This window comes from Oxyura jamaicensis, chromosome 25, assembly GCF_011077185.1.
Source record: "Oxyura jamaicensis isolate SHBP4307 breed ruddy duck chromosome 25, BPBGC_Ojam_1.0, whole genome shotgun sequence".
Taxonomy (NCBI): domain Eukaryota; kingdom Metazoa; phylum Chordata; class Aves; order Anseriformes; family Anatidae; genus Oxyura; species Oxyura jamaicensis.
In genome coordinates this window covers 1,302,201-1,326,642 of record NC_048917.1, presented here as the reverse complement: position 1 = coordinate 1,326,642, position 24,442 = coordinate 1,302,201, and the positions used below count along the sequence as shown (strand labels likewise).

Below are 24,442 nucleotides of genomic sequence, written 5' to 3'. Positions count from 1 at the left end.
GGTGCAGAGCCGAGGAGGAGGAGGAGGAGGAGGAAGGGGGGGAGGAGATGCCCCGGGTACCCCAAAACCCAGGCGGGCTCCGTCGGCTGGCAAAGGGAGCCCCCGGGGCCACCGAGCCCGCTCCTCGCGCCCGTCGGCACGCGGGGAATGCTGCGCTGACGTCAATGCTGACATTCACCGGCCCTGCCAAGCTCCGCGCCGCCGCGGCTGCTCGCGACAGCTGACGTGGGGGCGGCGGGCGGCCTCGGGGGGCCGGGGGGGGGCGACGGGGCCGCAGAGCCCCCCCCCCCCCCCCCCCCATCCCCGGCGCAGGGCGGTTGTAGGGCCGGGGGTGCCGCCGGAGCAGCGGGATCCAGGTCCCAGATGGGTTTTGACCGGGGAAACGGCGAACCCCGCGCTCCTGTGGGACGGTTGGGGTGCTGGGTGTGGGGTCACCTTCCCTGCTCCCCCCGGGGGGGGGGGGCAGCACCCATCCCGGGGGGGCTGCGGGAGCCGTCGCAGGGTGCTGGTTGCGCCCACGCAAGCGCCGGTCCCGGTGCCGGCCATGAAACCCTCGCTGCTCAGCCAGCGGAGGCAGGAGGCATTATTAGCTCATTTTATAGGCGGGGAGCTAAGCCACAAGGTCTGAGCCTCGTTAGCGCCGGGGCTCTTGCAGTGGAAAGGGGCCTTAATGAGCTTTTTTCCTTGCAGTAAAGTTCCTTTACAGGGCCCGGGCGCGAGGAGGAATCAGGTGTTAAGTGACTCACCCGGGGTCAGGGGAGGAGCGGGTTTTGGCTCGGGGAGCTGAACGCCGAGCTGCCCAAATCCCCGCGACGTGGCTGCCCAACGGCAGCCCCGTGCTTTGAGGCAATCCCAAAACCAAGGAGCCCCCGAAAAACACCGAACCCCCTGGATCTGTGCCGAAACGCCTCCAGGAAACGTGCCGGCTCGGGGCATCGCGGGCAAAACCCTCCCGCCGGTGGGACCGAGAGCCACCAAATCCTCCCCGGTGCCTCTCCATCCTCCCCCAGCTGCTCTGAATGGCGAGGGAAAACCCCTGTCCCTGTAGGATTTTTGGGGAAACTGAGGCACGGGGCCGCAAACAGAGCCCGGGGCGCTGCCCCGCACTTACCCACAGGGCTCGGGCAGGCTCCGTTCGTGGTGTTCAGGTCTCCGCCGAGCATCGCTCCTGCAAAGCCATTGGAAAAGGGGGGGGGTCAGCGGCAGCTCGGGAACACGGGGAGCGGGGAGGAGGAAGAGGGGGAACGCGAGGGAGGAAGGCAGATGGAAATCAGCGGCGTCGCATTCCCGGGGAGAAAAGTCCCGGGCGAAAGCGAGCAGCATTCCTGGTGATCGGGTTTGGAAACAATATCCAGGCAGATCCGTTTCCTTTGGGCAGCAGCCAGGCGGCACGGGGGGCCCGGTCCAAAGCGCACGGCTCGGAAAACACTGCGGCTATTTTGTTCCAAGCCCTCCTGAGGGACGCGGGGCCCGTGCTGCGGGGAAGCGAGCCCCCGGCAGCACGGCGTGAAACACAACCTGCCCTGTAACGCTCGCCCCCCACAGAAACCGGCCCCGTGGCCCCGCGGCACGAAGGCGAGCGCTTGGAAAAGCTCTGGGAAAAGCAGACCGGGGCCCTTTTTCTCCCCCCCCCCCCCAAAACCAGACGGGGAAAGCGGAGATGGGAACCTGCTGCCAGAGCGGGTAGAAGTGGGACCGTGGGCTGTGGTGGCCCCCGAAATAAATTACGGCGTGGTGAAGGGCACGGTGACCCCAGAGGCACGGCAAGCACGGCGCTGCCTTAGGGGATGGGGGCGCAAACCGTGCCCGGCAGCTCCGAAGCCCGGCTCGGAGAGGCAGGACCCCGTGCGCCCCCGAGCCTCACCGGCACAGCAGAGCCCGGGGGTCGAGAGCAGGCTCAGCCCCCTGTGGGGGCGATGCCGACCCCATCCCAGCCCCCAAATCCTCCCCTGGCCGTTGCCCCGTGCCCGTGCCATCCCCGTGCAGGCGGCAGCAGTGAGCGCAGGGACACGGAGCCAGCGCTGCCTTCGCTTTGGAAACAATAACGCAGCGCTCTGCGCCCCTCTCGAGCGCATTGCTAAAAAAAAAAAAAAGGGAAAGAGAGAGAGAGAAAAGAAATAGCTCTTCTAACATGCGAAGGCCTGGCTCCTATAAACAGGATTTCTTCCGTGTCCCAGGCAGCGAGTGAATGAGACGCAGATGGTTGGACTTGGAACACCTCTGCGCTCCCAACCACCAAATTATCCTCCTCCCCCCCCAAAAAAGCCAATGCTTCGTGAGCTGGATGGAAACTGCGAGCGTCAAGCGGGCTCTGCCTCGCGGTGAAGCCTCTTTTTTCTCCTGCAGAGGCCGGCAGCAGGGCAGGGGCGATGCCTGCAGGTAGCCTCGGCACAGGGCTCAGGCTCTGCCCCGTCCTGGGGGGAGCTGCTGCCCTTTGGGACCAGCCCCGGAGCACGAAGAGCCTTCCCCCAAATCCGGGGGCTCCGAGAGCTTTCAGCCATCCCTGAGACTGCGCAGAAGGAGCAGAAAGCGAATGAGCCACCTCCAAACCACGGCTCCCATCGTGTCCAGCTGAAATCCCACCCTCTGGCCCCTCCAGAGGTTTCTGGGGACACCCCTTGGCCCCCTTCCCATGCCCTCGCCTCTGCCGCTTGCAGCCCGTGAGACCGGCTCGGACCATCTGCCACATCCAAAATAGCAGGCGGGGGCTTTCTGCACGCTATTATTATTTATGACCGCACCGCGGGAGAGCCGGCCTGCGGTCACACGTCCCCAGCCCCGTGTCGTCCCCCCCGCTGCAGGGGACGTGGGTGACACGAGCCTCTCCCCGACCTGTCCCTGCTGAAAGCGGCCGCTCCTCCGACCCGTCGGCGTGAGTGACAGCTCAGGGACCAACTGCAGCCAGAAAAACCCTTTTTACGCAGCGGCCCCGTGTCCCCCAGCACCGCCGGCACAGGGGACGCCGGCTGCCACCTCCAAGCCGGGACTGGGACCAGGTGGCTCGGCTCCGCCTGGCTCCGAAACTCTGGAAAAGCGCACCCGGGCAAAGGGGGGGGGGGGGGGGGGGGGCCCCCGGGTCCCCCAGGAGGGGGACTTTGGGGTGTCCCGTATTTTGGGGTGCCCGCCGTGCCGCTCACCTGCGCTGGCCGGCCTCTGCGGCAGCCCCGGGGACACGGTGTTCCTCTGCAGCGCCGGCTGCTGCGGCGAGAGGAGCCGGGGGTCGGTGAGCGATGAGGTGACGAGGGACTGGGTGACCAGCGAGCTCCCCGGGTTGCTGAACTGCAGCGTGCTCTGGTTGGTCACGGGAACCGTCACCGGCATGGCGAAGTTCGGCGCGGGCACTGCGGACTGAACAGAGAGCGGGAGGTAAAGGAGGAGGCCGAGAAGGGGCCGGATCCTGCCTCGGAGAGGCGGCCACGTCCTACGGCTGAAGCTGGGGCCACTTCGGTCACCCCGAGCCCCCTCGCTGCTGCTGTCCTTCCTGGTGACTTGAGGACCCCGGCACAGGAGCCTGGACCCCCCTGGGCACAGCTGAGTTTCGCCACCAGCCGCTTTGCCTCTCTTTGAGGCCACATCTATTTATTTACCCCTGGTGTCTGGCCACGTGTTTCCAGAGCAGCCCCAGCAGGATGTGACTCCAAGCATCACGGGGGGGGGAGCAGCACCCTGGGGTGCCCCAAGGGACACCGGCACCTCCTTTTGTCCCACGGCAGAGGCCGGGGGGACCTCACGAGGCCGTTCCCCATCCGGTGGTTTGGGACGAGCCCCCTAACCCAGCACCGCTGCCCCACGGACACCACAGCTCGGGCAGGCACCGCTCGGCACCGAGCCCCCGGTGCAGGCTGGTGTCACCTCATCCCCTCCGGGTGACACCAGGGTCTGTCCCACCACCACCAGGAGCTGCGGGGCAGGAGGAGGAGGCGACCCAGGGCAGCAGGAGCACGGCTCAAACCCTATCCTCGGCCACGGGTCGAGGCCCAGTTTCACCTACCAGCGTCCCCGCGGGAGCCAGGCTCGCCGTGCTTATCCCATCAGCCTCTCTTATGTCACTGATTTGCTCTTCACTAACAGGAGCAGGCACCTGCTTAGAGGCTTTAGCGGAGGCTTTGCTAAAGTCCCACTTTAATTTGCCGGGGGCAGGCACGGCACAGCGCCCCGGTGCCGCTGGGCATCGCCGCGGGGCCAGCCCCGCATCCCGCCGGCTGCGGGGAAGGGCAAGGGGGAGCGGAGCATCCCCCGTTGCCTTGAATTCCTTTCGGGGGAGAGGAGAGGAGGGGAGAAGGGAAGGTGCTTGCCCAGCTGGCTGCTGGAAACCCTCCCACCCGCTCAAGGGCATCCTGCCCTTCAGAGATCCTGCGGCTGCTGCTGGCGCGCGCTGCCCCACGGCTCCGGGAGGCTCTGGGACACCGGGCTCACCCCCTCCCGGCCCTGATGCCGAGCCCTCCCCGTGCTCAGCGCAGATGAAAAAAAGGGAAAAACAAACAAAAACGGGGGGGGGGGAGAGAGGCAGGGGGAGCAGGTTTTGTTGGGCGGTGACGTTGTGCAAGAAATCACCGCGAGCGCGCGGGTGCGCGGCGTGTCCCCGGGGCTAACGCGGCGATGCCGCGGCAAAGCCGGGAGGGCCGGGGCCGGAGAGCGGCGCCTGGCCTCAACCCGCCTCCGGCCCCCAGCACCTCCGTGCCCTGTGCCAGGTCCCCCCCGGTGCCAACACCCCGGGGTGGGGGGAATGCAGGCAGGACCCGGGTGCGCAGCCGTGGCTTACGGCGCGCGTCTCTGGCCGAAATCTGGGGGAGAAGATGCACACGTGAGCCAAGCCTCGACCGGTTCTGCTTTCACCGAAAGCCTTCGCGAACACGCTTGCGGAACTCAGAGGCTTCTTTAGCGAGCAAGGCTGCTGTTAGCGCCCCCGGTTAGTCCTCGTCACACACACACACAAAAACCACCGCAGCCGGTTAAAAAGGAGAAGCGTCGGCTTCAACCGCCGGCACCGCTCCGGCCCTGCCGCGCCAGGGGTTTAGTCGGGGAGCCCGATGCCCTGCCGTCAATCCCCGGCGCCCGAATGCCACCCGCCGAACCGCGGCGGGCACGGGGAGCTCCCCTGGGGTCTGCAGGGAGCTGGGGGGGGGGGGGGGCCGTGTCCCCCCACCCCACGCAAGCCCCGGCAAGGGCTTGGAACCTCATCGTCGCCGCCGCCGGGCGAGCGGCAGCGGGGCGAAAACGCCTCGCGCTTTTTGGCAGCTGAGTCAGCAAAAGCAAGGGAGGTGGATTTCACAAGCCCCAAATCTCGAGAAAAGCCCGAATTTTCACTTGCGTGGGCTTGCGAGAAGCGCAGAAGGGCAGATATCGGGTTTTTGTGTTGTTTTTTTTTTCTTTCTTTCTTTTTTTTTTCTGGGGAGGGGGCGTGAAATTTCCTAACGCTGCAGCCAGCCCTTGGAAATTCGCCTCCGTTGCGCTCTCGGCGGCGCTGATTACGGCTGCAGTGACTCGGGGCTGATCCCCCCTGCTCCAAGCCCTCGCTGCCTTGCCCTAACGACTAATTTGACATGCTCGCCCCCCCCCCCCCCAGGCCCTCCTGCCTCCTGACACAAATCCCTTCCAGCGCTGTCCCGATGCCACCCCGCTGACGGGCCTGGGATCACGGGGCTAAAACCTGCCTGGATTCCTGCCACGGCCGCCAGCTGCCCCGAGGGCTTGATGGATTTGGGGGGGAATTAAGGCGGAATCGCCCAAACCGGGCTGACCCCGTCTGCTCCCTGCCAGCTCGTGGGGATCTCGGGGGGGAGGGGGGGGCAGGAGACAGGGAAAACCCCTTTTAGGGGGGGAAAAGGAGGTATTTGGGGCCAGGGAGTGGAGGCATCCCCAGCTGCCCGCCCTAGGGGTGCTGGAGCTGCCTGGGACAGGGGCTGCTCCCCCAGGGACTGCTCCCACTCCTCCAGCTGGGAAACCGGAGGGACCCCGAGGGTCCCCGGTGCCGCCGCCCCTAGGAGCCACTTTCCCCCTTTTCCTCCCCAATTTCCTGCCCTTTCGGGTGCATTCGGGGCTCTGGTGCATCGGCTCCCACGGCACAGCACGGCTCCGAAGCAAAGCCATGCAAGTCCCCCGTCACCTGGAGGCGGCTGGGGAGGGGTTCGGGGGGGGGGCTGCAGGCCACCAGCTACTCACTGCGAGCCGGTAACTCTGCATCATTTTATCAAACTCCTCATCAATCTTTTTATATTTCTCCTCCGTCTGCGGGGTCAACGCAAACACTTCGTCCCCTTCCGGGCTCTCGCACTCCCTGTGCTTCTTGTTCAGCGCCTGTGACGTGCGGGGGGTAGGGGGACACGGGGGTGTCGGGGAGGGAGCGGGGACGAGGTCGGGGGTGGGGGGGGTGGGGAATCGAACAGAAGAAAAACAAAACAAAAAGAACAGATAATGAAGGTTTTCCGGCCACGGGGCAGGTACTTACACCGTATCGCTTGAACAGGATATCCAGATCCTCGCTGCCTTTACGGTATTTATCCTCCATCAAGGGGCTCTGGTCTATCGAGTCATCTCCGTCGGGCTCCGGGCTGTCACAGCCGTTAAAACCTTTCTTTCTTAACGTCTGCAAACACAACCGGGGACACTTTGAGATCTGGGACTGCTGGGGGGCAACGGGCAGCCCTCGGGGACGGGTGGCGTGGCCCCAAAACCCCCCCCCGGAGCGGGGCGGCCCCCGGCGAGCATGAAAAAGGGTCAGCGCCGGGTCGGTCCTAAGGGATGGTGGATGGATGGAGAGAAATTTCCCAGATTTCATGTTTTTTTCCTGTTTTTTCCTGACTGCGCTGGTGCTGAGTTGGGCCCCGCACCAGCTCGGATTTTTGTCCCCCAGGGTCACCGCAGCGACCAGGAGGGGAAATAAACCCTAAGGACGGGACGCGCTCTCCTGCTAGAAACACACACACAAAAAAAAACACCACGTTATTACGCGTAGGAAACCAAAACCAAACAAAATAAAGGCAAAAAGCCCCCATCACCCTGCGCAGCGACTCTGGGGTCCGTCCGTTTCACGCGGGGTGGGCGCGAAGACCCCGGGCAGGCTTTGGACCAAAATCCCCTCGGCCGTGCTCAGGAGCCGATGTGCAGATTGCGTTACGCAGGCACATTTAATCATTTTATTTTCAAAATACCCAAGGCAATTAGGCGTTATTACGGAGCCGCCGCCTGCCAATTTTGTATTTTTTTTTTTTTTTCAAAGTCAAAGCTACAGAATTTCCTGGAAGTCTTGGTCCCTTTTCATGCCAAATCCAGCAGGGGAAAAAAAAAAAAAAAAAAAACGGCCTTGACAATTCTCCTCTTGTCTTCCTAAACAGCAATAAACAGCTCTGCTTCGGGGCCAAAACATCCTGGAGCGGCTCTCCAGCTACCTGAGGGCCGTACGGGCGGCGTGGTTTGCCCAAAAGTCGCGTTTTTTTTTACTGCAGCCCCCTCAGACTCTGTGAATCTCCAGCCGAACCCCCCCGCGACGCGGCCGTGCCTCGGCGCTTTCTCCATCGCCCGCCCGAGGCACGTCCCCGACCGGCGCGCTCGCAAGGAAAACGAGCGGATTTGGTCACCGCGCCTCAAAAAGCAGCCCCGTTTCTTCGTGCCTCCCTCGTGCCCGGCCTCTTCACACCCAGGACTTGGCCGCGTCCTCGCCCAAGCGCCCTGGTGCCATCCGAAGCCCCGTTTGGCGTTGTCGTAGCCCAAAACCCTATGGAATCGTGCCAATCGTTGCCCTTTCCCCAGGGAAGGGCGGGCAGGGGCAGACGTGGTGGGAATGCCCTTTACCTGGGAGCAAATTTCATCGGCATCACCCACGGAGCTGGGGCTTGACCCCGAAGGTGAGGTTCCCGACGCCGGGTGTTTGTTTTTTTTTTTGCAGGTTCCCGAGGATTTTTCCCAGTTTTTTTTTTGCTATTTTGGTGCGTGCCCTTGTCTGTTTTTAGAACGGGCCAGAAACGGCCCCGCGCTCCGGGGCAGGGACGGCTTCGCCTGTTTTATTTTTTTTCGGAAAGTGCTTTTTTTTTTTTTTTACGCATTTCTTTTCCAAAACCTTTTGTTTCGCTGCCGCGGCTGGAGGACGGAAAGTTGAGCCTCTCGCCTCGCTCTGCGAAGAGTTTTTTCCTCCCTCTCTCCCAGAGGCAAAGTGGAAAACGCCGTTCCGTGAGCCGTGGAAGCGATGAAGCCGGGTTTCCTCCAGATGCGTGCGGCGGGAGCCGTGCTGGGGAGGCTCTCCGGTGTCTAATAAGGGCTGTGCCCCCCCTCGCGGCTCTCCTCTTTATTTCACAAAACAGCAGGGAAACCCCCTCGCCCCCCTGGAGAGCCCCTCCAACTGCGGTCGAAGCCCCCATCGGGGTCAGCTCCTGCTGCCCTGCAGGAGGTCACAGCCGAGCGGGACCCCCCCCTCCTCCTTTCTAAGCCCCGCAGCCCAGAACAGGGGCAGGGGGCTTTAGGCGGTGCCCGGCTGCACCGAATCTGCCCCAAACTCCCGGGATTTATTGCGCAAGTGGAGCAGAAAGTGCAGAATTACGGCTGCTGTCACCTCGCCGGAGCGGTGCCACGGCCTCTTCCCCTCTCCCCGGCAACTTCATGCAATTAGTCCTGCTGTAATTAACCTGCGAGCCCCACCGGGTTCAGTCCGCTGCTAGGGGGGGAAAGCAGAAGGCGTGAAGAGAAAGGGAACCTTTATTTCACCGGGCTGCATCCAGTGGGAAGCACCCACTTCTTGTTTCAAGCCCGTTGAAGACGAACACCTTCGCATCAGGAATTTTTCGGAGGATGAAGCCAGGGCGAGAAGGTCACATCCCCCCCCAGCCCAAAAAAAAAGCCCTTTCCTGGCTTTCCTGCCTCATCCAGGAGTGGGTTTAAACCCGAGGAGGGTGAGAGAGCAGCAGGAAAGCCAGAGCATGGAGAGGAAATGATGCTCGACAGGATGCAGGATCCAGGATCCTTCCCCCAAAGGAGGGCGGCCGGGATCCAAACCGCCCCCGTCTTCGGGGAAGGCTGGAGGGGGACCGGGACGGGGCCGCGGCTCTGAACCCACGCGAGCACAGCCCTGGGAAGGGGAATTAGGGAAGAACGCAGCTCCCCCGGGACGCTCGGGGAAAGCAGGGGATTTGCAGCCCGACTTTAAGAGCTGGAGCACCCCGGGCCCCCGCAGCTCTGCCCCGTCCGTCGGGAGCTGGCACGTCAGCGGGGCTGCGGGAAACGAGGAGCGACAGCCAGAGCAAAGCCGGCGTGATCCCCGGCCGGGCGCGCACGTGGCACCCAGCGTGCCTGCCCGGGGGCCTCAGCTGTCCCCCGGCCGATTAAGGAGCCCCCCCTCCCCGTGCAGGCAGGGAGATTTTCTCGGACTTAAAAGCTTGCCGCAGCCAGGACTTGGCCGGGCGCAGAGCGGAGGGGCTGAAACCCCTCCCGACGCGCCGGGTAAACGCTGAGCTCTTTAATTTCGGGACCTTTCCGTCCGGAGGCTTTTTCGCTCCGAGGGTGCTCAGCTGCTCGCTTTCCTTCTTTCTCTTTCAAGGGGAGAAAGGTGAAATCCTCGCCTTGTCCCGAGCGCGGGTGCGAAGGGAAAGCCCAAATCCCCTCCGTCACGAGCCCGCGCTCGCTCCCCTTGCACCAGGAAAACCAACTCGAGGGGCTTCTCCCTGGGCTGCCCACGGCCACCCTCAAACACCCGAGATGCTGCTGGGGGCTGCGGCCCTCCTGGGGGGACGGGACACGGGTGTCACAGCCACCTCCGCCCAGCCAAATCGCTGCTGCTCAGCCCCTCGCCGTCAGCTTCGGAGCAGGAAAACCCTGGAGCGGCCCCAGCCCTGCTCCAAGGGACGAGGACGGATGCTCGAGCAGCTTCAAACCTGCCCGAGCAGGATCTCCCCGCGCTCGGGAGCGGGTGACAGCAGCTCTGCGTGCCGAGCTCGGGCTCTCCTCCCCGCCATCCACCCGGATCCTTCCCCTCCCGACGCTCCTCTCTCCAGCTTTGGATGCAGATTCATCGTTTCATGTGGTGCAAACAGAGAATTTCTTTGGGTGCCAAGGACTGCGTGTAACTTGTCGGCTTGGGAGTGTTTGCATCTTGGACCATAAGGGAACAGAGAATGCTGCCCAAAATGTTTACGGTATTTTTAGGCCAAGACAAATCTGTTCGACGCCGCGAGCTCCAGTATGAGCATCCTGGAGAGGCTGGGCGAGGAACCGCGGCTGTAAAACCACCGCGTGGTGCACGGGGCGCTTCCCTGCCCGGGGATGGGGCTGCTGAGCCTCAAAAAGGCTCCAGAAAAGGCATTTTGAACAATTTAAGGCTCAACCGTGCGCGGGCAGGGGGGTCTCCAAAGGTCCACGGGGCGGGCAGGTGCTGCTGCTGGCGCAGAGGACGGCTCAGAAATGAGACGTTTCGGGGAGGTGAGAGAAAAAAAAATAATAAAAATTCCGATTCGTGAGCTAGGCTGTGGGCTTTTTTTTTTTTTTCCCTTCACGAAATCAAAGCCTGAGGCTGCTGAATTGCACCGGAGGGATTCAAAGGCAGCAGCGACAGGTCCGAGCGGCGGGGGAGGACGATCCCTGCAGCGCTTCGGGGCCTCGCCGCGCGAGGTCCGAGCGGCTCCGTGCCGGGGAGCGCCCGTGCCCCCCGCGGCATCGCTCTGATCTGCTGCTGCTCGCCCGCCTGACGGCTCGGCGGGTGTTAATTCCTGCCCGCCTGTAATGTCAGTAATTACCCGGCCGGCCCCTTGCGTTTGTCTGAATTTGCCCAGGCGTAAACGGGAGCTGCCCACACGCGGCTCATCCCCGAGGAGCGCGCGGTGCCCTCGTGCCATCGCCGCTCAGCGGGGCGCCCGGTGAACACCCCTGAGCTGGGGAGGGACCAGAGGCACCCCAAGGTCCCTCCCAGCCCGAATTATTTGGTGAGGCAGGTCCTGGTGTCCTGCAACCCCACTGTGAGCACCTGGAGCGGCTTCGGGGGAACAGCGCCGGCTGCAGACACGTGGCCGGCGCCACAGCCCCGGGAGGTGCCTCCGAAACCACCCCGGGTTCGCCTGCACCACAGGCAGATCCCACAAAGCAAATCCCAAAAGCGCGCCTCGTGCACCCTAAAACAGCACCCAGCTCCAGGCGGCTTCCAACTCCGCCCCCCAGAAGTGAGGATTTTTGCACGCTCAACCGAAAAAGAGGCAAAATCAGCCCGGCACCGGGCGTCTGCGCGTCCCCCTCCCGGCCCCAGCCTCCTCCCGGCCCCGGCCCCGGCCTCACCTCGATGATGTCCGCGTTGGTCCGGCTCTCGTGGGGCTCGTTGTACTCGGTGTACTTGAGCAGCACCTTGTCCATGTCGGTGCTGGCGTACTGGAACAGCTTGTTGGAGTGGTTGAAGATGATCAAGGCGATCTCGCAGTCGCACAGGACGCTCAGCTCGTAGGCTTTCTTCATCAAGCCGAACTTGCGCTTGGTGAAGGTCACCTGGAAGCAAGCGGGGAGGATTCGGGATGAGCACCGGGGGAGAAACCAAAGGGAAGGGCAGAGGGACACCTCCTGTCCTCGGTCCCCCACGGGGACCACCACCCCGAGCTCTCCCCTCTCACCTCCCTCTTCCGCAGGCTCACGCGGCCCAGCGGATTCGTGCCGATGCCTATTTTGGGCTCGGTGCGAGGCAGACACTTCACAAGCACGGAGATGATTATCAGCATTGGAAATCGCATATTGCCAAATCAAGAGAAAAGAAATTTCAGCAAAATCCCCAGCAGAGCTACCATCTGTCCGGGGGCTGAGGGTTGTTGTTTTTTTTTTTTGTTTTCCAGCCCAACATTCATGCGGCACAGAGCTCTTCCACGCTCGCCGCGGCCGCTCGGACAGCCCCAGACCCTGGGAGCAGCGGAGCGGGGGCCAAACCCCCCCCCCCCGGCACAGAAAAGGGGTGCTGGGAACAAAGCTTTTGGCCTCGGGGTTGGCCTCTCTGCGTGTCCCACTCCAACCTGGCTCCTGATGCCACCTCCCTGCCCTGCTGGTGACATTGCCAGGGGGGTCACCACGGCCCTATCCTGCCCCGGCTTCCAACGAGGTGCCCCCTACCACCTCGACAGCCCCCCCCCCAGCACCTCGTGCAGGGGTCAGGAGGAAGCAGGGGAGCCAGCACCGAGGTGGCCACAGCCGTGGGGAGCTGGGCACAAGCTCCAAACCCAAACAATTCACAGCCCAAACCCAGCCCCACCAGGACCCCGCTGGCCGGGTTGGGGCTGGGTCACACGGAGATGCTCCGGGCGCCCTCAAGCAAACGCTGAACCCCCCCCCCCGAAACCCTCCAGAGACAAACTGCTGGAGAAAGGCGCAATGCTTGGCCAAAGCTCCCTGAGCAGGAAGGGAAAAAACAGGAACAAAAAGGAGCGAAGGGGCAGGGAGGCTCCCGCAACGCTTCGAGCGCTGCCCTTGGGGGTGAGGCAGCAGCCGGGGCACGGCCGGGGATCGCCGCCCACGGGCACGGGAGGGCTCGACCCCGTTACGGCCCCAGAGCCCAACAGCTTCAGCTCGAAGCACGGCGGGACGAGCGTGGATGAGGCTTTGGCTTCCACCAGCCTCTGTTTGGAGGAGTAAAAGAGCTGAGCCCGAGGCCACCCGAGCTTCCCCGTCCGCCCCGGCGCGGATGGATGGAGCGCGTCTCGCCGAGCCGGCTGCGGCACAGCCCGGGGAGCCCCGGCGCGGCGAGCTGCCTGCCCCCCCCCCCCGCATCTCCTGGGGATGATTAAGCATTAACGAGATTCAGCTCTAATCGCCTCGCCCGCTGCTCCCCGCCACGTGCGCCCCCTCACCCCGGCGCTCCAGCGGCTCCGAGCGTGCGCTCACGTGGCCGGCGTCCGCGCGAGCCCGGCCTCGCTCGAGACACTCGAGGGCCAAGGGGCTCCGAACACCCGTGGGGACCCCCCCCCTCCTGCTCTGGGGCTCAGAATGAACCCACAAAACGAGCAGCCACCAGCAGGACCCAAAGCACCGAAGAAACCCCCGTGGCTCTGCAGACGAGGGGATGTTGCCCCTACAGGTGGGGGACAGGGCTCAGGAGCACCCCCCTGTCTCGGTGCCCCGCAGAGGAAAGCACAAATCTGCCCTTTAACCAGCCCCATCGTGCCACCACCCCCAGCACCACCGCCCCGCACACCCACCGGGGACAGGGGAGAGAAACCCCAAACCTGGCCGAGCCGAGCCCAGGGGCCGGGGCGCACACGGGTGCGAGCCTCATCTCCAAGAATTAACCTTCTAAGGCTAAGAGGGTCATCAAATCGCAAGCTTCGGGGCGTAAGCCGATCACCGAAGGGGTCAGGAAGGAATTACTGCCCCGCACAGCCCCGCGCCACCAGCGGCTTTTTGCCTTTCCCCTGATGCAAACCATATTGGCCGCTGCCAGAGTCAGCAGCCTGGCCCTGAAGGGCTGATGGTCTGATCTGTCGTGGCAAATCCTCTCCAGTAATTCCCCTAATGACATTAGTGACTCTTACTCGCTTTCCTCCCCGGGCTTTGGCTTCTGCTGTAATCCCGGGCTCCTCCGCACGGGCTCGTGGACGGCTGCTGATGGACCCAAGGGAGCAGCAACCCCAGCAGGGACATGGGTGCCGCTGAAATATTCCCCCTCTGCAGCCCTCTCCTTGCCAGGCTGCAGGATCCGGCCGGGCAACGCAGGCTGTGACCACGGGCCCTCCATCTGAGCTGGCAGCAAGAAACCCCGCGCGTAATCCAGCAGCCTCGAGCTCCCCGAACCCCGGAGCGCAGCGCCGAGAGTGAGCCCTTCCCCGTGCCTGCCCTCACCATGGTTTTAAGCTGGCTCCGCCGAGCAGCCACGCACAAGGCGCCAGCACGGACGTCCCCCACCTGCAGCAGCAGCAGCAGGAGAAGGAGGGGAAGAAACGAGACGAGGCGGGACGGGGGCGTTCGTGAGCCCGGAGACCCGAGCCCGCGAAGCCGCTTCCCCGCTTGGCCAACGCCGCGGCACCGCCGGAGGCTCCGCGCCGCCCCGCAAATGCCTGCCACCGCCTCGGCTGCTGGCACGGAGCCGCCTCTTCCCCTTCCCGATGGTTTCTACAGCAGGGCCGGGCTGTGCCACCAAGCCCCAGGGTGACCAAACGTTTGTCCTTCGTTTCAGCCTCCCACGGGGCGCCGGGAACCGGCTGCGCGCACCCAACGCCGGGCAGCGCCGGCGCATCCCCCGCAGCAGCCCCTCGTGCCCCCGCGTGGTGCGGAACCGAGCAGCGCCGCGAGCGTTTGGGACCATCCGAAACCATCTCGCTCCCATCCTGTCCCCCCCAGCACCACCAAATAAAGCCGCGAGGGAGCGAACCCGCGGTTTTCCCCTGTTTAGCTGGGGAGCAATAAATCGGCTCCGCGGATTTTGCCGCTTTTGCCACCTTTTACGCGCCAGCAGCACGCACCGCGGGCACGGTTTTGGGGTTTTTCTTGGGAAAACGAAGCAGCAGGAAAGAAGCGGAGCGGGGCACGCTGCGGCACCTGCAGCTGGAAGTCTCACAGCTACGGGGTGAAACATCGATGGAGCCATCCCAGGGCAAACCTGCTCCAGCAAAGCGCTGCCGCTCCACCCGGCAGGCTCAAAAAAGAGAAAAAATGAGGGAAAAAGCTGTGTTTTTTTTTTTTAATTTGAAGATATTCGCCTGTGTTTTTCACGCATGCACTCACGCGCACGCGTGGCAGCGGCTTGGCTTCAGCCCAGCACAAGTCCGACACGACGAGATCCCTGGGCAGTTAGAAGTTTTCAAGCAAATAAAAATAAAAAATAAAAATAAATAGTTTGGGTTGTTGGCGTTCAGAAAAAACGGAGACTTGTTGTGGCTGTTTTTTGTTGGAAAAACCTCACGGAAAATGTCAAACAAAATAAATTTTCTGCAAGAAAAAATAAATAGAAAAGCAGCAGCTAAGTGGAGGAGACGCTTTTCTGGAAAAGCACTTAGATGGAAACGGCACGAGAGGCTCCAGGAGGCGGCTGCGGCCGGCCCAAGAAAATGGGGCTATTTGCCTCGATTTTGGGCAACTGTCGCAAGCGGCCTGCATCTAGCTTCAGGTGCCGAGCTTCGCCCGTCTCTTTACCTTATGGGTTAGGAGAGTAAAGCACAGGTCGGCCCCCAGGGGGTGGAAATGGGGATTCTAGAAACGGGACCCAGGAAAAATATGTGAAAAAAGGGGTTTTGGGGAGGTGGGCACCCACCTGCCGGTTGCGCTCGTCCGTGATCCGCTGGATCTGGATCTTTTTTCTCCCCATCTTCTCGGGAAATCCTCACCGCAGCGGGGCGACTCGGCTCAGGGGAGGCGAAGAGGAGCCCCCTTTTTAAAAGGCTTTCATGAAAAAGCGTGGGGGGGGGGGGGGGCGGGGGGGAGGCGACGAAAAACGAACGGAAAAAAATCAAATCGACGAGCCGCGGGGCGCTGCGCTCTCAGTTCATGGCACCCTCCTGCACGGCCGGGTCCGGTGGGGCTGAGCCGTCAGAAACCTGCGGGGAGGGAGAGAGAAGGGAGTGAGACCCCAACCCATCCGTGCCCAGGCTGTGCCCCCCCCCCCACCGGGAGCCCCCGGAGCCCTGTTTGGGGGACGAGGGACCTCGGCAGGTCTCCGATCCATCGCACGGGGTCGGGGACGTCGCGTTGGTCCCATCTGGTCTTGGAAACGCCCAGGGACGGAGCCGGAGCACCAAAGGAGGGCAAGGAGCCGGGGGGGGTGGGCACGGAGGCACTGGGGGGGCACAGCGCCGTCCCTCTGCGATCCTCTGGGATCTTTTTTTTTTTTTCCCCCTCTTAATAAATTCGTAAGCAGTGGAGCGGCTGCTGATTAGCTCGGGCCATTTCCACCCGGCTCCGATTCCTGCGCCCAGCTTCGATTTGGCACTTTCAGCTGTCTTTAGTCGGTTACTTTCCAAAAAAATACCGCGAAACCGGGGCACGGGAACCTCCTGCCCAGGGCCAGGGGGGAAGGAAGGTGGAAGGGGGGGAGGGGGGGGGGAGCCGAGGCGGCTCCGAGCCCGACCCCTTCGGTGAAACGCCGGGCCGCGGAGGGGCGGCACGGGTGGACTTGGCACAGCCAAGGGGCAGCGCTAACGTCGCGCTTTGACGCCACGGTGCCCCGTGCCAAGGCCCGGACAGAGGGAAAAGCCAGTCCCAAAATAGCCCCGTATCTGCCTCCGCTTTGGCAGCCCCAAACGCTCTGGGTTTGGCTCCGGGAGGCACGATCCCAAAGCCTCCTCCCTGCCCCCGCCCCACCCCGCAGCCCCCACCCCGGGCCCCACGGGGATTTTCGCCCCATCCTTTGCCTCCTCACCGGGCACTGCGACCCCAGAGCAGCCCCGACGCTCCCGCGCTTGTTTTTCGGGGTTCGTGGAGGCTTGTGAGTCACTCACTCGCCTCTTTTTTTATTTTTTGGTGCGATTATTCATCGTGCCTCGCGCTCAGCGGTTTCGGCACGGATCTGAGCACCAGGCAGGGGAGGGAGAAGATTTTCCCCACCGTTTGCTGCCTGGAGCAGGCGAGCGCTCAGGAGCCCGACTGCTCGGGGAGGCAGAGGACAACCGAAGCCCCTTTTCCTCCAAACCCCAACGGGACGAGGACAGATGGCCCGCTTGCTGCTTGAATCTTCCCCGCTTCGGGCACCAGAGGCTGAGCAAGGCCCGGTGCCAGGGGTGCCATCGCCTCTCCGAGGGCGCACGCCGCACCCGGGCTGCGCACCGCGCTCCCAGCTCCACGGGGAGGCGAGGGGCCGGCGCGAGGACTTGGAGAAAAGCAGGAGGAGCTTTCTGCAAAGTGGTTTTTTTTTTTTTTGCAGCTTCTCCCTTCGGAGCCGTTTCCTTCAGCTGGCTGAGAACACGCACCTTCCCCAGCCTCGGCACCGCCAGCGGCAGGACGAAGCAGCAACAGCTCCGCATCCGGACCCGGGGGCAGGCCGCTAATTCTTTCCTTCTGCCGCAGCGCTTGGACGGAGAAACCCTCCAAAACGACGGCGGGTTTGCTATCCAAACCAGAGAGGAACTCTCCAGCAGCAACAATAAACACTGCAGAACAACGGGCCGTAAATTTAAAGCGAGTGAAAGGAAACAGATTTTAACGTTACTCGTCTGTGGGACTCCTTCACAGGATGCTGTCGCAGCCAAGAGCTCCGCGGCGCTCACAAAGCCGGGGCCGAGAGGAGCAAAGCCCAGCCCTGCCCCGAGCCTTGCTCGCGCTTCTCTCACCAAAACCACGCTCCCCTCCCCGAGCCGCAAATAAAACCCGGGTGTCCCGACGCAAATCACCTTTCTCAACCACCAGACCGCGTTCCTTGGAGCCTGCCCCGGCCGGATGGGGACGGCGCGTCCCGGCCCTGTGCTCGCCCACGCCGCCCCGAGGATGCTGCTCCTCCTGCTCGTCCCTAGGGGAGAGGATCCAGAGCCGGCACCGGGGAGGAAAACGCCAAATTCGGGGCTCCGATGGGAGAAGGGAAGGGACTGAGAGCAGCACAAGCGGCGCTCTCCAAGCTCACCCACGGGGAGGTTTTTAAACTCACCCCTTTTCTCCCCATGTTCCCGGTGGGGTTTTAGGGCGTTGCAGGGTTTCTTCCCCCCCCCACCCCCCACCCCGAGGTATTTTTAAACCCAGGTATTCTTTCAAGCTTCCTGGCCAGGTGGCTGTTTCAGAAAGCCCCGACCGCAGGCTCCACTTTCTGAGCAGCATCTGCAGGCACAAGGAATGCGGAGCGAGCGCCGGGTCCCACCGCGCACCTCGCCGGCGGGTCCCTTCCTTCCCTGCAAACCGTTTCAGCCCCCAGTCACCCACCCCAAAGCACTGGGGGCTCCCATCAGCCTCCGGCAGGCTCAGGGGGGGGGCTCAAGCACCAGGACACAGGTTCCCGAGCACCCAGGGCTCGGGACTTTTAAAGAGAGTTCAAACTCCTCAGTAACTTGTGACGCGCGGGGCCTCGGGCGTTTTAATTCCGAGTGGTATCCCCGATGACCCATCCATCCTTTTGCCCTTCTGAGACAGCAGCTCCTCGCTCCTCAGCCTGGTTTTCCAAGGAAACGAGGCTCGCTCCATCGCAGGATGAGGAGGCACCGACCCTACGTGCCCACCAAGCCCAGGGGACGTCGCCGTCCCCAAGCCACGGCACTCCAGCGAGTCGCACACCGGGGGGGAAAGCCCAGCCTTTAATAGACACCGGAGAATCCCCACGGCCCCAAAACTCGGCCCGGCAAACCACGGGCACCTGGGAACTGCTGCGAGGATCAGAGGGACCCAAAACCCCGGGGGGAAATTTGGCGTTGCCCCCCGCGAGCCGCGCTGGGACGGGGCCACATCCCTCCCACCCGGCACCCCCTCGCGCGCTCGCACCAGCACGACTGTCACGGCAATTAACACACATGCCAATTAACTGCGAGCAGGTGCTGGTTAACTCGGTGCTGAGTAATTCATACCCGGCTCCGAGCAAATTGCTTCAAATTGGAGAGACGGGCGAGGGAGCAGAGTTAGCATTTTGCAAATGGGGGAAGAAAGGAGAGGAGCAGAAGCCTCTCAGCTGGGAGGTGTTTGCACAAAACAAGGAATCTGGGGGGTGCTGAGCCCAGGAGCTGGGGAGGCACGAGAGCTGCCATCTCCCCCGAGTTTATTCCCGCATTCCTGACCCTTTATCCGTATTTTCAGCCCATTTTACCGATTTTTAAGCCTTTTTCCCTTGGCGCTGCACGAGCAGCGGGGTCCTTCGCGCCGTCCCTTTTCCATCCCCCCCCCCCGAAGAGCCCCACGTTGCCCTAGGAGCGAGCGGGGGCGCTCAGGGTCTGGCAGCCACTTTTGGGGGCCGCTTTGCTATTTTTGACGCGCTTTGATCGCGTTTTCGTTGCCTCCTGGCTGAAGTCACTGTGAGCTCAGCACAATGTCAGCTCCAATAAACCAAGCGCCGGCCGCGCAGCTGTAAAGGCCAGATCAAAACGGCGAACCCCAAAGCCCTCGGAATAGGAAGGCAAAGGCAAATAATCGTATCCTTTCCAAAAATAAATAAAAAAAAAATCAACAACTTATTTTCCTTTCAAGTGCTGCCCGCTCTGCACTTCTGCGTGGCCTTGCCCTTCCCGGAGCGCTCACGGATCCGCGCTCCCCGGGGCGCCAGGGCAGAAATCCGTGGTGGAAGCAGGGTGAAAAGTGATAGCAAAATCTGGAAGGAAATTTGGAGAGGAAGGACAAGAAGAAAAGCGCTCCCCTGGGAAGAGGCTGGAGGGCCCTGCGCTGCTCAGCTGGTGGAGGAGGTGAACGGGGAGGGAGAACGCCTGCCAGCGGCACAGAAAATGCCCAAATTAACTCCAAAATTGAATCCCAAATTAAAGGGAGAAAGGCTGATTCCCACCTCCTGCAAGGCACGAGGAAAGGAGAAGCGCTGCAAGCGGCAACGTGGAGGCACCAGCGGCACCAGGGAAGCACGCCCCGAAAAAAAAACCCCAACAGCCAAAAGCCAGCACCTTTTCCACCCCAGCACCACCCGCTCCCGCAGCACAAAGCCACCCTTTAACGAGGATTTGGAGGAATTATCCCAAAGATGGGTTTATCCCTGCTTGGCATCCTTCGAGCTGGGGCATCCTTTTCTGGTCAGGGCAGGGAGGCGCCGGCGCTGTGCGGGCACCAGCACAGGGCCCCCACCCGGTGCCGAACCCGCAGCTTCCCCTGGGAAAAGCAGCCGAGTCCGGGAGACGCGACGCAGTGCCCTGAGAGCAGCCTGGCAGCACCCCCGGGCTCTCTCCCGTGGCAAAAGAGCCCTAAAAGCACCCGCAAACGAAGCAGCAAAGCGCAGCCGAGGTGTCCAAGCCCGCAGCATCGCGCGTCTCGGTCTCACCACGGCATGAACCGGCGGAGGCGCGGGGCTGCACTTCCACCTCCCAAGGCTACGGATCGAGCTCGGGTCACCTCTTGAACCTGACTGTTTAGCTGCAGTTCTTGCCTTCCTGTTTCCTTTTCTCGCTGACGGCTGGGCCGGCCTTTTGTGCCTTAATTGTTGTTTTTTACATATCCTCTACGCTGACACCAAGGACTTTTCATTTCCTCCTTGCCGGCTTCGGGATCCGCGGGACCCCGCTTCCTTCTCCCGTGGGGAAGAGGGGACGAGAAGCCCCCGGCGCTAACGCACGGCGCTGGCGTTCAGCTGGCACTGCTCCTCCTCCTCCTCCTCCTCCTCCTCCTCCTCCTGCAACGTCGCCGCTTCGTGCTCGCCATCACCTCCCCAGCGAGCCATCGCCCCGCGCGGGTTCGCCCAGGACGGTGGCACCGGGCAGGACACGGCCACAGCTCCGTTGGGCACCGCGTGTCCGCGCGCCCCCGGCCCCGCTGCGCGCCGTGCGAAGGGCTAACTCACCAGCTCAGCATTGTTTAGCACCTCTTTATCTCCAAACCGAGATCAAAACCGCACAAACACGCTCGAGTCTCCTCCAAAGCTTCTATTCTGGTTTCAGGATGATGCTATCTGGGTTCCTGTGCCGAGCCTCCAGATGCAGGCAGGGGGAGGGGAGAGGAAGGCGGCCGAAACGCGGCTCCGGAGCAAACCTGGCTCAGAAGCACAGCTGCAGGGCTCGCCCGAGCCCTCCCAGGGGCCGAATCCTGCTCTTGGAGCAGGTGCAGAGCCGATGCGATGCGGCGAGGAGCCTGGCAGCGAGCGGGCGGGCAGGTCCCTCCCGCGCACCCGACGCCCGGTGCGCGCAGCCGGAGCAGCGAGCGCCCAGCTCGGGCGGGTTCCCGGGGGGGGGCTCGGCAAAAACGGCCCCGCCGCCGGCGCAGGATCCGTCCCACCAGCTGCAGGTACAGACCTCGGGAGGCTCCAGAGAGCAGAATCGAGGCTGGATTCAATCAGGCCCCCGAGGAATTTGAAAAGATACATATATTCCTGACCCAGATTCAGGCGTTCTCTGGAGAAAAGCAGATGCCAACCGCGCCGCCGGCTCCGCCGAGCTGTAACAAAACCGCGGGCCGTGCCAACAGCGGCCGAGCCCGGGGAAAAAAAAAGCGCAGCCCTTAAACGAGGCTGGAGAAGCAGCGTTCAAGGGGGGGGGGCTTTAGAGGATTTGGGGAGAGCATTAACCAGGGGCACGCTTTCTCTTCCCCTGCAGCTCCTGCGCTCATCTGCGCCAGCGTCACGCCGGGCGCAAGGTGAAGGGGACGCGACGAGCTGGGGGTGCCCTCACGCCCATGTCCCCGGGGTCCCCTTCTCACCCTCCCCATCCCACCAGCACGGCCGGAGCCGACGGAGGCTTGTGGCTGCCCACACCGCTTAAATGGAAAGGACACAGGGGAAGGAAGCGGGGAGGGGGCCCCCCGGACAAGGTCAGCGGCGCGCCCGTGGCCCTGCTTTGCTGGCCGAAAGCCAGAAGCCACCCAGGGACGCTCGCGCTGTGCGAAGGCGAGAAGGCGGCTGCAGGGAGGAAGCACCCGCGGGACTGGGACGCCCCCCGAGGAGTCACCCCACGGGGAGGGGGAAGGGGACCACGGGTCGGAGGCATCGCGCCAGGCAGAGCTTTGCCAAGCGACCTCCGAAGCGCCCTTGGGCACGGGACGGGTTTCGCCACGGCCACAGCCGTCACCTTGCGCGGCACGACCTTGGCGGCGGCATCCCCGCGGTGGCACCCACACGGTGGCACCCCCGGAGATGGCATCCCCGCGGTGACACCCCTGGAGGTGGCACCCAGCCCTCGCGGGCGCTGTCGGGGCCACGGATGGTGCCGGGGAGGGGCCCACACCCACCCCGCGCACCCGCCGTCACCTGCGATGCCGGAGTCCCATCGCGAGGCCACTTGGCCTCCCTCCCGTCCTCCATCCGTCACCAGCTCCGGCGCTGGGGAGCGGGGTAATTTTCCCTCGGCACTAAGTACAGTTTTCTAAATGAAGGGAAGCGAGAGCCCATTATCCGGCTCCGTCGCCCACCCCCACGGCTCCCTGCAGGGCACGAAATAACCACCTGCCAGCTCCCCGTAGCCATGCGCCGCGGCAATGATATCGCAGCTTCCCCTGTCACTATTGTCAGAGCAAAATTTAGATACCTGGTAATGAGGAGGTTTAATATGACAGATGAGAGGTTGACTCATTAAAAAAAAAAAGGGAGAGAAGGAGAGGGAGCTGAGTTAGGGGATGGATCCTGCGCTCCGAGCCAGGATGGAAAGCGGGAGGCTGTCAAATCGTCCCCGTGCCGGGGCGGGGGGGGAGCAAAAGCAGGGCTGGGTCCCAAAGCAGAGCAAGAGTGGGGAGTTTGGGTCGAGGACTTGGGGAGGAAAGGGGAGGGATGGATGGGGAGGAACGGGGATGGATGGGGAGGAAAGGGGAGGAATGGATGGGGAGGAAAGGGGATGGATGGGGTGAAAAGGGGATGGATGGGGAAGGAAGAGGAGGAATGGATGGGGAGGAACAGGGATGGATGGGGAGGAAAGGGGATGGATGGGGAGGAATGGATGGGGAGGAAAGGGGATGGATGGGGAAGGAAGAGGAGGAATGGATGGGGCTGAAAGGGGATGGATGGGGACAAAGCGGCTTCAGTTTTGGGGTCACCCAGCCCTGCTCCCCTCCAGGGCAGCTCAGCCCCTGCACCCGGCCGTGGCGACGCTTCGGTGTTTCGCTTTGAGGTTTTCTCTCTCGAATGGGAAACCGTGCAGCGCCACACAAACGAGGGGTGGGGGAGCTGGGGCGGAGCGGCGCCGCGCGGCGCCAGCGCCTGTTACGGTAAGCGCCGGGCATCCACCGCGAGAAGGGTGCAGCAGGGACCCAAACCTCTGCTCCTGAGCACGAGGGTGCACCCCTGGGTGCAGCCCAGCGAGCTCCGACGGCCATCAGAAGGATGCTGATGGCTCGAAAATCCCAAAATACAACACGCCTGGTGGGCACCACCCCTGCCTCCAGACCCCCACCTCGACCAGAGCACGGGAGCGCGGCTCCGCACCGCGATTCTGCAGGGGGAGGAGGGCGAAACCTGCCCAGAAGGAAAGTCTGGGGCTCTCCAGGAGCGGGGCCGGGTTTTCCCCCCGCGGCAGCGAGGACAAATCTCTCCCCAGGGTGGGTTTTACCCAGGGGAAACTCCACGAGCCCCAGCGGCTGCTGCTGCGCCGTGCCATCCGGGAACGCGATGGGAACGCAGAGCCTGCTGCCGTGCTGGATGCCCGTTGGGGCAGAGCACGCCGGAGCATCCCCAGAAAGGATGGAGGAAATCGGGCAACAGCACTGGGAACATCCAGGGCCGGGTTTGCGCCTCCATCCCGGCCACCAGACCCCATCCTCACGGCGCAAGTCAGCCCGCGGCACGTCCGCTCGCCTCCCCGCCCGGTTCCAGCCCCAAGCTCTGCTCCCCAGCCCCTCGGTGGAAGCTTTCCACCGGACAGAGCTATCTGGGGAGTAAAGGGAACAAAGGTCCACGCGCAGCCCTCGCTCCTCGGGGCGAAAGCGGCAGCACAGGCCGGCCTGGGGGGTGAGGATCCGGCCCCGGCTCGCGGAGACAGCTGGCCGTCAGCTGCTGCCGCTCGCTCTCAAGTGCCCCGTTCCCATTCCCGTTCCCATTCCCGTTCCCGACACAGAACCTGTCCTCCCCGCCCCCTGCAGCTGGCCCTGCTGCAGGCGATGACCGGGGCCGAGCCGGGCCAAACTGGAAAGCCGAAACCAAACCGAACCGTGCAGGGTCCCCGTGCCGAAGGCCGCCGCTGGCTGCGCCAGCCAGCCCCGCTGCGGTGTGTTTCCTATTAGTGGGGAAGGCAAACGTGGAGCTGCTTTAACCCCATCCGTGTCCCACGGCCCTGGAGCTAATCCCTGGGTTTTGAAAAGCTTTAGGGTTTGTTTTTGAGACGTTTACACGGCTGCTTGCACCCCAAAAACGCCCGTCCCCGTTCCTCGCCGGGGTGTCCCCGTGACTTGCTCACGCGCACGCCCACGTCACATCACGCCTCTCCCCGAGGGCGTTCGGGAAATGCAAATAACCCCAAAACAATGCAAATAACCCCAAAACTCCGCGAGGGATGGGCGGCCAGGCTACGAAAAGCCTCAGCACGCCGCGGGGCCCGCAATTTCGGCCACCCCAGCGAGCCGCAGGGGCGAACGCGAGGAGATGCCCGGCTCAGCGGCGCTGGGGACGCGGCGCTGGGAGCGCGGGCTGCAGTCACGGCCCCGTGAGCCCGACGCCGCCCGCGTTCCCGACGCGTTTCCTGGCCCTGCCAGGAATAGAAAGCAGGAGCCTGAGTCACCGCCCGGCCCCGTGCCCATGCCCAGCTCGCCCCCGAAGCCCCCCGAGTGCGGGGAAGCTGCGGAGATGCTCCCACACCCGGCGGCGGGGGCACCCGCGGGACCTGAAGGCAGCCGGGAGCCGTCGGGGTTGCACAAGTGTTGTGGGTAAAGGGGGGTCCCGGGGGGGGGGGGGAAGTCCTCTCGGAAAAGGGAAAATAGGGAAAAAAGGAAAAAGAAAATGCGGCCACAAGGCTTTTTTTTTTTTTTT

The 24,442-nt window shown here is 63.3% G+C and overlaps 1 protein-coding gene across 14 annotated transcripts in view; it reads right to left on the bottom strand.

Annotated features, from left to right (window-relative positions):
• MEF2D (myocyte enhancer factor 2D) overlaps positions 1 to 24,442 on the bottom strand; it is a 69,521-nt gene that overhangs the window by 11,443 nt on the left and 33,636 nt on the right. For 10 of the 14 annotated variants that reach the window (XM_035346725.1, XM_035346722.1, XM_035346730.1 and 7 more), the window contains exons 3-7: positions 15,194 to 15,476; positions 11,251 to 11,454; positions 6,449 to 6,586; positions 3,138 to 3,348; positions 1,112 to 1,168 (exon numbers count right to left, since the gene is read on the bottom strand). In XM_035346725.1, coding sequence (XP_035202616.1) covers positions 1,112 to 1,168; positions 3,138 to 3,348; positions 6,449 to 6,586; positions 11,251 to 11,454; positions 15,194 to 15,247 — 664 coding nt within the window. In that variant the 5' untranslated portion in view covers positions 15,248 to 15,476. Of the gene's footprint in view, positions 1 to 1,111; positions 1,169 to 3,137; positions 3,349 to 6,162; positions 6,298 to 6,448; positions 6,587 to 11,250; positions 11,455 to 15,193; positions 15,477 to 20,341; positions 20,364 to 24,442 lie in introns of those variants that run through there. The other 4 variants (XM_035346736.1, XM_035346731.1, XM_035346732.1 and 1 more) reach the window with 2 other exon arrangements.